The sequence below is a fragment of the Anguilla rostrata genome, chromosome 19 (assembly GCF_018555375.3).
Source record: "Anguilla rostrata isolate EN2019 chromosome 19, ASM1855537v3, whole genome shotgun sequence".
Lineage (NCBI taxonomy): Eukaryota > Metazoa > Chordata > Actinopteri > Anguilliformes > Anguillidae > Anguilla > Anguilla rostrata.
Window position 1 is genome coordinate 15,884,791 of NC_057951.1, and position 12,749 is coordinate 15,897,539.

The following is a 12,749-nucleotide window of genomic DNA, read 5'->3' on the forward strand; positions in this document are numbered from 1 at the left end:
GTCTAAAACAGGCCCACCACACCTCTTCCTGTCTAAAACAGTCCCACCACACCTCTTCCTGTCTAAAACAGTCCCACCACACCTCTTCCTGTCTAAAACAGGCCCACCACACCTCTTCCTGTCTAAAACAGGCCCACCACACCTCTTCCTGTCTAAAACAGGCCCACCACACCTCTTCCTGTCTAAAACAGGCCCACCACACCTCTTCCTGTCTAAAACAGGCCCACCACACCTCTTCCTGTCTAAAACAGTCCCACCACACCTCTTCCTGTCTAAAACAGGCCCACCACACCTCTTCCTGTCTAAAACAGGCCCACCACACCTCTTCCTGTCTAAAACAGTCCCACCACACCTCTTCCTGTCTAAAACAGGCCCACCACACCTCTTCCTGTCTAAAACAGGCCCACCACACCTCTTCCTGTCTAAAACAGCCCCACCACACCTCTTCCTGTCTAAAACAGGCCCACCACACCTCTTCCTGTCTAAAACAGTCCCACCACACCTCTTCCTGTCTAAAACAGTCCCACCACACCTCTTCCTGTCTAAAACAGTCCCACCACACCTCTTCCTGTCTGAAACAGTCCCACCACACCTCTTCCTGTCTGAAACAGTCCCACCACACCTCTTCCTGTCTAAAACAGTCCCACCACACCTCTTCCTGTCTAAAACAGTCCCACCACACCTCTTCCTGTCTAAAACAGTCCCACCACACCTCTTCTTTGACTGTAATTATCTTTTGGCACCTTATGGATTGGAATTGCTTTTAAATCGACCACAATATACTCAGGGCACCCTGCTCTGTACACTGTGAAATAAGTAGTAAATGTAAACTGTGTGATTGTACAGTACGTGCTAAAATGGAAGGCTGTTTAGAAAACCTACTTTAAAACACACCTTTACCCCAAAGGTGCATTGTGTAAGAAACACAGAAACGTAATAGTCAGCACACTTTAACCCACTGATGTCACCACCATCAGACACACAGAAATCTCATGGGCCACTGATGAACACACACACACGCGCACACACGCACGCACGCACACATACACATGCATGCACGCACACATACACATACTCGCAGGCAGGCAGGCAGGCAGGCAGGCAGGCACGCACGCACGCACACACAGGCAGGCACACACACACACACACACACAGGCAGGCACACACACACACACACACACACACACACACACAGGCAGGCAGGCAGGCACACACACACACACACACACACACACACGTACCCATGATGGACACGTCGTACTCGATGAGCAGTGTGGCTTCCTGACCGCACTGTTTGAGGATGCTCATGGCTTCAGAGTGGGACGTCCCCTGCAGCCGGATGCCATCAATACTCAGCAAACGATCCCCCGCTTTTACTGTGCCTTCCCTGGGAGAGAAAGGGTTATGAATACATACATCTGTGTGTGTGTGTGTGTGTGTGTGTATGAATAGTGATAGAGAGAGAGAGAAAGAGAGGGAGAGGGGACTGGAGAGGCACAGAGCATCTCCCATAAACTCTGACGCAGGCCGCCCCCCCACACACAGCTTCCTGTTCCCCTCTCAGCTTCCTGTTCTCCTCTCAGCTTCCTGTTCTCCTCTCAGCTTCCTGTTCTCCTCTCAGCTTCCTGTTCTCCTCTCAGCTTCCTGTTCTTCTCTCAGCTTCCGGTTCCCCTCTCAGCTTCCTGTTCTCCTCTCAGCTTCCTGTTCCCCTCTCAGCTTCCTGTTCTTCTCTCAGCTTCCGGTTCCCCTCTCAGCTTCCTGTTCCCCTCTCAGCTTCCTGTTCTCCTCTCAGCAGTCCGACTGATTGCGCATGCAATACATTTCCATATAAACTCAGAGAGGCGCAGTCACTGTGTCATTATCCCCCTCTCCAGAGCACTGCAGCCTGGGACCTTCCCAAAACTAATAAGAGCTGCACTGGTGCTCCAGCGCTCCTGCCAGGGTCACATGACCTGCAGTAGTCACCTGTCAGCTGGGCCTCCGGGCCTGACGGTCGTTATGACTATGGGACGTGACTTGTTCCTGTCCTCATGGGCACCTCCTGAGGGGGCCAAGACAAAAACCATCAGCAGAGTGGGAGTGTGAGCAGACGCATGCACACACACACACGTGCGCACACACACATACGCATACACACATGCACGCATGCAAGCACACGCATATACACACGTGTGTGCATGTGCGTTTACTGAATTTGTATGTTTATTAGTTTGTGTGTACGTGTGTGTTCTCACCTCTGATGACAAATCCAAACGTGTTTCCCTCTTTATGCAACGTGACCTCCACTGTCTTAAACACCACCCCCGACCCCTGAACCGCTGTGTGAGAGACAGAGATAGAGAGAGAGAGAGAGAGAGACAGAGAGAGAGGGACAGAGGGACAGAAGGACAGAGGAACAGAGAGACAGAGATGAATTCGATGAATTTGATTTGACCAGCACTCATTGAACGGATCCTATGAATGCTCCAGGGTTCACGGCCGAACAGCACAAAATGACGTTGTGCGACGTCGGAGGGCGAAAGGAAAACCCCCGGACTCCGGACAGGTGCGGGAGTCGGCTCAGACAGGTGTGGGAGTCGGCTGAGACAGGTGTGGGAGTCGGCTCAGAGAGGTGTGGGAGTCGGCTCAGACAGGTGCGAGTTTGGGTGTGAGAGGTGCGGGAGTCGGCTCAGACAGGTGCGAGTTTGGGTGTGAGAGCACGCAGACAGGTGTGAGTTTGGGTGTGAGAGCACTCAGACAGGTGTGAGTTTGGGTGTGAGAGCACGCAGACAGGTGTGAGTTTGGGTGTGAGAGCACTCAGACAGGTGTGAGTTTGGGTGTGAGAGCACTCAGACAGGTGTGAGTTTGGGTGTGAGAGCACTCAGACAGGTGCGAGTTTGGGTGTGAGAGCACTCAGACAGGTGCGAGTTTGGGTGTGAGAGCACTCAGACAGGTGTGAGTTTGGGTGTGAGAGCACTCAGACAGGTGTGAGTTTGGGTGTGAGAGCACTCAGACAGGTGTGAGTTTGGGTGTGAGAGCACGCAGACAGGTGTGAGTTTGGGTGTGAGAGCACGCAGAACCAAACCATCGCCCCCTCAGTACACGGCTCCAGCAGTGATGGATGAATCAATCTCCCGCCCCCCCCCTCCCCCCCCACCCCCCACCCCACAGCCCGCCCGCTCTTTCCCCCCCAAACAGCACGCTTCACCCCCCCAGTGTGAGCCAAGCGCCACTTTCAATAACCTGTCACAGTCACACAGCATTCTGGGTATTGGCCTTGGAAACACCACACCGATTGGCCCAGGAAATGCATCATCGCTCCCAATAAAAAGCAGCATCTGTCACTTACACAGGAGCACAGGGTGTGTTACGGAGCGTGATGTGTGACATCACGATGGGGCGGGGCTACACGGCGGGGCCAGACACTCACAGACAGGCGGAAGCTCGTACTCCACCTCCAGCACCACCCGCTCGCCCACGTTCTTCAGCAGGCTGATGATCTCATCGTGACGGAACTTAGTCAGATTGATCCCGTTAACCGAGCGGATGTAGTCTCCTACATTCAGCTGATCACTCCTGAGGGAGGGAGGGAGAGAGAGAGAGAGGGGGAGAGGGAGGAGAGAGGAGGGGGAGAGAGAGAGAGAGAGAGGGAGAGGAGGAGAGAGAGAGAGAGGAGGGAGAGAGAGAGAGAGAGAGGGAGGAGAGAGAGGAGAGGGAGAGAGAGAGAGAGAGGGAGGGGAGGAGAGAGGAGAGAGGGAGGAGAGAGAGAGAGAGAGGAGGAGAGGAGGAGGGAGAGGAGGAGGAGGAGAGGGAGGAGAGAGGAGGGGAGGGAGAGAGAGAGAGAGAGAGAGGGGTGATCAGGTACACACACACAAACACACACACACAGAGTTAAATACACACACACACGCACACACACGCACACAGAGTTAAATACAAACACACACACACACATACACACACACACACACACAAACACACAGAGTTAAATACACACACACACACACAGAGTTAAATACACACGCATACGCACACACACACACACACAGAGTTAAATTCACACACACACACACACACACACACACACACACACACGCGTGCGCGCGGCACCTGGCAGCGATGCCCCCCTGGCGCAGGTTGGACACGCGGGGCTTGCCGTCCTTGTCGATGCCGCCGGAGACGGTGAGCCCCAGGGTGGTGCCCTCCTTCTTCATCAGCTCTACCACGCTGCAGCCCTTAAACTCCTCTGTGAGGGGGTACAGCAGGGCAGGGGGTGAGGACACTCCTACATGGGACACACCTCCTCTCCATCTCCTCCTCCTTCTCCCTCCCACCTCCGCCACCAGCCCCGCCCTGCCCACTGGAACACACCATCACACCATCACACACACGGTCCAGGACTCTCAAGGTGGGCTCAGGTTCAGGAACGCTAAGACAGAACAGCAGTGTGAGGGTCCCCACACACCATTAGAACATCATTTTCCCCCTTTGCCTGTCACACACTGCACCCCCTCTGGCTCTGGGCTTTACGGGGCTCTGTAGCCACAAATCTGCTCTACCTGGCAGCGTACAGAATAAACAGCTGCCTGACAGCCCCCCCAGCAGGACAGAATAAACAGCTGCCTGACAGGCCCCCCAGCAGGACAGAGGGAGGGAGACATCCCACAAATACTGCTGCAGCACCCTGTACCCTCTGGCCTACACCATGCAGCCAGAGACGACCGCAGAGAGAGACATACAGTCAGAAGCAGACAGTGCCCCAAACTTTTGGGACAGCGGAGGACGCAGCTCCAGCATTCGACATGCGCAGCGGTTATGTGTTATTTCCCCCAGTTACCGTCACTCAGTTCAGCGGGGAAATCCATCATCAGATCGGAAAATTGATACTGCAGCATAGAGGAAAGATCGTGAGCTGCCAAAAGCATGATTATGAGGCAACTCAGAGACATTCTATCAATAAAATAAAACAGTCTCCATCTAAATGTTCCTCTCGCATTCGCCAGTGCCTGACCATTACGGAAAAGCAGAGCTGTAAGACGAGCACGCTTCGCACCGAGGCAGAAACGATGACAGCTTTCATTTAGTTAGCACGAGAGAGAGGCTTTTTTCACGAGCTATCAACCTTGTAAGTGGCCCGCTGGAAAGCATCAAATAAAATTAATGGTCTGAAGAGATTTGTGCCATTTACTATTGGTTATGGAGACAGGATGTTTCTGCTGGGATATTTCTGTAGCTATTAGAACAAGGGAGAAGGGGACAGGTTTGGGTTGCTGTTGAAAGCAGCATTGATTGAATTTCTGAACTAAAGGCCTGGGTAATATTGGCTCTGATGTAGAAGGAAGAAGTTATTTTGCGATGGGTCTCCAGAAAGTGCTACACAAATAAAAGGAATTGAATGGGAGAGTGTGGGGAATGGGAGACTGGAGCTCTTAAAGATGTGTACTGAGAGAGGCCTCCTCTGACACACACCAGGGCCTTTTTTAAAGCAGGACAGCAATGTGATTTTTGTGCAAAGAACAGCAGATTGTAGAGGGACAGTGTGCGGGAAGGGGGGGGGGGGTGTAGAGACCACAATATTTCTTGTGTATTTGAAGCCCTTGCTATTTTTCCCATGTTTGTGTTCGGATTAAATTTGTTGATGTTCTGAAACAATTGGCTTCAGGGAATAGAGGAACCACGGAAAAAAAACATATCGATTTTGGGGAGAATTGACATTCTCTACGGAAATACTGATTTCTACAACAGTCAAGATCTTCTGTTACTGGTTTGGGCACTAATGACACATGGAATCAATATTACTATTATCAAAAATATTGCATACAAATACCAGCACTCATTTCAAATAAAATCATCAAAATTTATTTGGCATCACAAGAAACATTTTCTTGCTATTTATTTATGAATGTTCATAACTGGCTGGGACTGTTCACAGAGGTGGGCAGGGCACAGGTGATGCCCTGTTTAAAGACTCTGGAATGGGCGAGGGGGGGGGGGGGTTTAATGGTGCTCCTGGCTGGGCCGATATTGAATTATAAGCACAAACTTTAATGTTGCACATACGCATCTAACTGGAGCCTGGAATTAATGTGCACTTTTCTGCAGAAAGACTACGTGCATTTTGAAACATGCTTCAGAGACTGTTGGAGCTGAACGTACCTAGCACACAGCAAGCTAACGGCCTGAACACAACTGGTTTATGACCGCGGTGCACAGTCAGAGCACTCCGGTCCCGCACTACATGATCAGTAGCTTTTAATATCACACGTGCACCTTCATAACACACATAATCCTGACAGGTCCATAACACACATAATCCTGACAGGTTCATAACACACATAATCCTGACAGGTCCATAACACACATAATCCTGACAGGTCCATAACACACATAATCCTGACAGGTTCATAACACACATAATCCTGACAGGTCCATAACACACATAATCCTGACAGGTCCATAACACACATAATCCTGACAGGTCCATAACACACATAATCCTGACAGGTTCATAACACACATAATCCTGACAGGTCCATAACACACATAATCCTGACAGGTGATATTACTATGCTGTTTTATATTGTTAAAGCTTCGCAGGTGTTTACGCCACACCGCTGGTTGAAGGGCGGACGTCACATTCAGTCTGATACAGCTGGATGAAAAATAACACATACAGCTAAAATAAGCTGCCACTGCAACAGATTACAGTGACCCGAGATCGATGGAAGTCATGTATACATGTACGCATGCATACATAAATAAATAAACTGGCATCTCTCTCTCATTACAGTTTCTCCAGGGGCCATCGGGCGTACAGAAGCACGGTGTATCACTGAATTTCACCCCCCGCCGCTGGTCTTGTGTACCTCCGCTCCAACCAGTCAACACGCGCTTAACGCGCACAGCATCACCGTGACAACAGGAACCCTGCAGACGCACCGCTCCACACCTGTCCATCATGTGACCCCAGGCGTGACCTCACTCGACCCGCCCCGCACATGCTCAGTGGAGGCCGGGAGGCTCTCTAATGGTGAGGTCATACCTGCGGCTTGAGGCTGCGGTCGGGGGGGCGGGGGGGCAGAGCCCCCTGGGACGGTTTCCTGAGTGGCTCAGGTGTGCAGTATGACGGACTGAAGCAGTGTGTGGCGGACTGAAGCAGTGTGTGACGTCGTGCGTAAGCAAGGAGCCCCAGAGCCTCTTCAGCCTCGTCTCTCAGCCTGCACCACAGACTCCCCTGTGCTAAACACGCTTCCTACAGGAAACACAGTGTGTGTGAGTAGCAGGGGCTGAGGGAAGGCCCAAACCGCACCCCGTTCAGCCTGTGTGAGTAGCAGGGGCTGAGGGAAGGCCCAAACCGCACCCCGTTCAGACTGTGTGTGAGTAGCAGGGGCTGAGGGAAGGCCCAAACCGCACCCCGTTCAGACTGTGTGTGAGTAGCAGGGGCTGAGTGAAGGCCCAAACCGCACCCCGTTCAGACTGTGTGTGAGTAGCAGGGGCTGAGTGAAGGCCCAAACCGCACCCCGTTCAGACTGTGTGTGAGTAGCAGGGGCTGAGTGAAGGCCCAAACCGCACCCCGTTCAGACTGTGTGTGAGTAGCAGGGGCTGAGGAACAGGACTGCGTGCTGTGGTCTCTGAAGCCTGCCTGACTGGCAGCACATTACAGGCTCAGCCAGCTCAGACCATCGCTGATTTAACTCCAGAGCCTTCCCACCTGCAGGCCACACAAACAAACCTCGCTGCCAACAGACTAAAGAAGCGCCGTCAGAAATCACCAGAACGTCAAAATAAAAACACCCGGGGGGGGTGTAAAAACACTCCGATACCCCCCCGCATCCTCACTTATCTCCACTGACACAGCCGGCGATGCCGTTGAGCTCTGAACCAACAGCACGCAGCGCATGCCAAGCACATTTCCAACAGAACATCTACTTCTGCCGTCATTAAATGCTACCGTGGCATTTTCACACTGGTGTGCAGCTCTGCGGAGCTGTTCGTGGGGAGCGCTGTTTGAGAAAGGTTGAGCCCGTCAGAAGCTCTGCACGTCTCAGCCAGCCTGAAAGCTGGGAGGCGGTGTGCGGACACACGGTCTGCTTCTGGCACAAAGTGTCCTGTGGGCGTCGTCTTTAGGCACCGGGTCCTCCAGCATCCCATCAGCCCCCACACACCACCCCTTCCCCACTCCCTGTAGGAGAGTGACACGTTCTACAGAAGGAAAACGTGATTGGGTTCAGCCCAAGCAGTCACCTTTCAGAAAGAGCAGTGCCACATCTACGCACCCCTGTCTAGGGTACAACGGGAAATGGGGGTGAATTTTCTGAGCCCACCTCAGGCCCTCGCTGGAGAGACTAACGGTATGTGTCGGCTAAGCGGGATTAGCCTTATTTGTGATGTGAGTTAGACACATGTACTGCACTGTCGGGGACAGGAAAGGGCAGCCTGTCTCCCTCACCTACACAATCTTCTGTATTTTTTCTGGCTTTTACTGACTGTGCCTGCCCAGGATTTTGAGGGATTTTCCACATAAAGGGAGGTCAGAGGTCATCGCAGAGTGTTGCTTCTGGTCCTCAGGACTGCACCATATATTTTTAACAAGCTTTTTAAAAATTCAGAAATGTATAACTGGCAGAAGGCATTAAAGTCCTCTGCCAAACCCGGAGCAGCAGGCCCAGCGTGTTCTCATCAGGACTCTCGTGTCTAACGCACAAACTCCGAGCCGGCTCACTAACTTACACACGGCGCTTATAACTTAAACTCATTATTTCACAAATCGTTCAAGTTCGTTAATGTTCACTGTCGGTAAAGCCTGTCTCTGCTGGGAAACACATCACTACTAATAATGCAAAAAGGGAACAGATAAGCGCACAGCTTTTATACAAACATAAAAATGTAAAAAATTATGACAATTCTGCAGAGTTTCGAGTGCATTTTGTGAGGATGGCGAGCAGAAGTGTTTCCTACAGACAGTGTGTGTGAGCGCGTGTGTTATACAAGCGCACGTGTGTTTTATACAGATTTAATGCAGACCAGTTATTGTCCCTCACCGAGTGGCGCTAGATTAATGAATTTCTCTACATGCTAATACAGCATGGAGCAGCAGAGTCCTAAGTCTCTCTAAAGGATGTGTTCTATAAAGTATGCACAGTGTTAACTGGTATAGCAGTACCCTTGTCTTAATAACACACCTATTTTTGCAACCTTGCCCTCAGTGAACTTTGCTGAAATAAAAAATATTGGATTAATTTAACATGGTTCTTTGGTGACTACACACTCACACATTTCCAGCAGGGAGCTACAAGTACCGAATGAAGACTGCTAGCCCCCTGCTAGCGTCTCTCCACGCAGTGGATCAAACCATTTGGCACGGGAGTGGGGGAATCCCATTTTTCACCAACATATTTTCTCCGAGTTAATTTTTAACCAGATTAATCCATTACGGCAGCAGAAAGGCTGGTGTGCATAAAGCGGAGAGCAGAGCAGCCACAGAGAGCCAGAGAGTGCCGAGAGTGAAGGGTTCTTACCTGGGATACTCTGTCTCCTGATGGCCAGAGCTCCCTCTGCAGGTCTGGAGGAGTTAGAGTGCTTCGTGTAAGGCCCCTCATCTGGAGAACACAAAGGAAGCATCTGTCAATCACAGGAACACCAGGCAATCACAGGTCTCTTTTCCAGGAAGCAACATTCAATTATTCAACAAGAATATTCTCAAAAATGAGAACCACTGACATTCTGTGCTCAACACGAGAGGCTTTAATTCTTCGTTTCATGAAAAGACTAATCTCTTTTAGGCCAAGTTGAAGTGATGGACTTGGTACAAAAGCAGAACTCAAGTAGAGCTCAAAAGCCTGACCTACAGTATTACCCGGACAATTACAGACTATTCTGAATCTCTGTACTTAAGCAGAACACAATATTCACTTTTACACTGGTCTACAGACTGTGGCAGAATTTAAAATGGCTCAAAGACTAATCTTCACCAAGAGATGTCAGCTCAGGAAACAGAACAGGTTTTGTCCTCCTCACAAAGGTGGCCTGTTGTCAGGCTGCAGATAACCGCTCATCACCTCAGCCTCCGTTACCTCCAGCTTTATTCAGCACCGCAGCAGAACAGTGTACATTACAGCAACCTGGGCTCTCACGGCCAGCTCTGAGAGAACACAATGACACTGCTACAGACGATCAACTGCAGCAACTAAAGCAAAGCACACACGCACACACACACTCACACAAACACGCACACACACACACACTCACACACACACGCACACACACACACACACACACACACACGTATGCACACACACTCACACAAACACGCACACACACACACACACACACACACGTATGCACACACACTCACACAAACACGCACACACACACACACAACACGTATGCACACACACTCAACAAACACGCACCACACACACACACACACCACGTATGACACACACTCACACAACACGCACACACACACACCACACACACACACGTATGCACACACACTCACACAACACGCACACACACACCACACACACACACACGTATGCACACACACTCACACAAACACGCACACACACACACACACACACACAAACACGCACACACACACACACTCACACAAACACGCACCACACACACACACACACACACACTCACACAAACACGCACACACGCACACACACACACACTCACACAAACACGCACACACGCACACACACACACACTCACACAAACACGCACACACACACACACACCACACACTCACACAAACACGCACACACACACACACACACACACACTCACACAAACACGCACACACACACACACACACACTCACACAAACACGCACACACACACACACACACACACACACACACACTCACGCACACACGCACACACGCACTCACACAAACACGCACACACGTATGCGCACACACACACACACACACTCACACAAACACGCACACACGCACACACACACGCACACACACACACACGTATGCGCACACACACACACACACACAAACACGCACACACACACACACACACACACTCACACAAACACGCACACACACACACACACTCACACTCACACAAACACGCACACACACACACACACACTCACACAAACACGCACACACGTATGCGCACACACACACACACAAACACGCACACACACACACACACAAACATGCCGCACACACGCACACAAACATACACACAGCATCCACACACACACACTCACACAAACACGCACACACACACACACGTATGCGCACACACATGCACACATACACTCACACAAACACGCACACACGCGCACACACACACACATGCATGCACATACCCACATGCACTTGCACACACACACATGCACGCGTACACACACACACGCACGCAAACACACAAGCACACACGCAGGTACACATGCACACACATACACTTATGCACACACACATGCACGCACACACACAAGGACACACACACACACACACACACTCACACACACACACGCGCACATACACACACACACGCGCACATGCACACACACACTCACACATACACACACACACGCGCACATGCACACACACACTCATACAAACACACACACACGCTCACACATACACACACACACGCGCACATGCACACACATACACTTATGCACACACACACACACACACACACACACACACACACACCACACACACACACACACACACTCACACACACACACACACACACACACACACACACAGTGTAAGGACCCCATGGGGCAGATGAACAGACTGAGACAGAAAGACTTGTTGGAAACACCAAACACACCTCTCCCGCAGCGCAGTCAGCAGTCAGTTTGTAAGCTACAAACGCTCAGACAGCAGCTATTTCCCTCTGCTCCGTGCCCCCCCCCCCCCCCCACCGCCCCCCCCACCCCCCACGCGAGCTCGCCTGCCTTCCTTTTCCAGTCACGGAACGGCTGCACACCAGCCCCACCAGGGCGCCCCCAGCACAATCTCTCATCTCTGCCCTCCTCACACCGCACTGCCGATGTGACTCACTGGACTGAAAGGAGACGATTCTCAGCCCCATCTGGAGGGAAATAAATTATTATTACAGCGGCAGGACTCAGCAGGTCTGCCTGCAGACAGAAAGAAACTAAAACCCCAGCAAACCCCAAGAAAACGTCTCACCAACTCCTTAGGGATACCGGGTGCCAGATGGGAAAGGGCATCAAACAAGGTCAACAGTACAGTTAGCTTTTCTAGGTTTATGGATTTTATCATGTGGATTTGGCGCATACGCTGGGTATTGTGCATGTGCTGAAAAAATTCAGGAATAGCATACACTCAGCCTCAAGTTAAAGTAAAATTCTTGAGAAAATGGCACCTTCGACACAAGAGTGTAATGTAGTGAGAGCAGGCAGCATATTTTTATTAATAATTTGCTCATGGATCAAGTACTCATCTCAGGACAGCCTTGGCAGCATTTGCCACTTGACCTGGTTCTAAGAATCACCCCCCCGCTCGTCTCTGATGATGTCATCCTCAGCAGAGCAACATGGGAGCCTGCTGCGGAGGGGCAGCCGCTCTGTGGAGGACCGGTTTACCTGTGCGGCCTGCCGCTCTGTGGAGGACAGGTTTACCTGTGTGGCCTCACAGGTAAACACCTGGATTATGAGCGGCACCCCCACACCCCGCCCCGCTGCTGCTACCCCACCCCACCCCCCGCCCCCCGCCACCGACAACTCAGCTGAACTAGCCCTTCACTCTCACGCACAC

The 12,749-nt window shown here is 51.3% G+C and overlaps 1 protein-coding gene across 6 annotated transcripts in view; it reads right to left on the reverse strand.

Moving 5' to 3' along the window:
* LOC135245909 (glutamate receptor-interacting protein 1-like) overlaps nucleotides 1–12,749 on the reverse strand; it is a 402,070-nt gene that overhangs the window by 313,050 nt on the left and 76,271 nt on the right. For all 6 annotated transcript variants that reach the window (XM_064319292.1, XM_064319287.1, XM_064319289.1 and 3 more), the window contains 6 exons: nucleotides 9,498–9,578; nucleotides 4,090–4,225; nucleotides 3,410–3,555; nucleotides 2,235–2,318; nucleotides 1,966–2,041; nucleotides 1,242–1,387 (listed from right to left, as the gene is read on the reverse strand). In XM_064319292.1, the coding sequence (XP_064175362.1) occupies nucleotides 1,242–1,387; nucleotides 1,966–2,041; nucleotides 2,235–2,318; nucleotides 3,410–3,555; nucleotides 4,090–4,225; nucleotides 9,498–9,578 (669 nt within the window). The remainder of the gene's footprint in view (nucleotides 1–1,241; nucleotides 1,388–1,965; nucleotides 2,042–2,234; nucleotides 2,319–3,409; nucleotides 3,556–4,089; nucleotides 4,226–9,497; nucleotides 9,579–12,749) is intronic.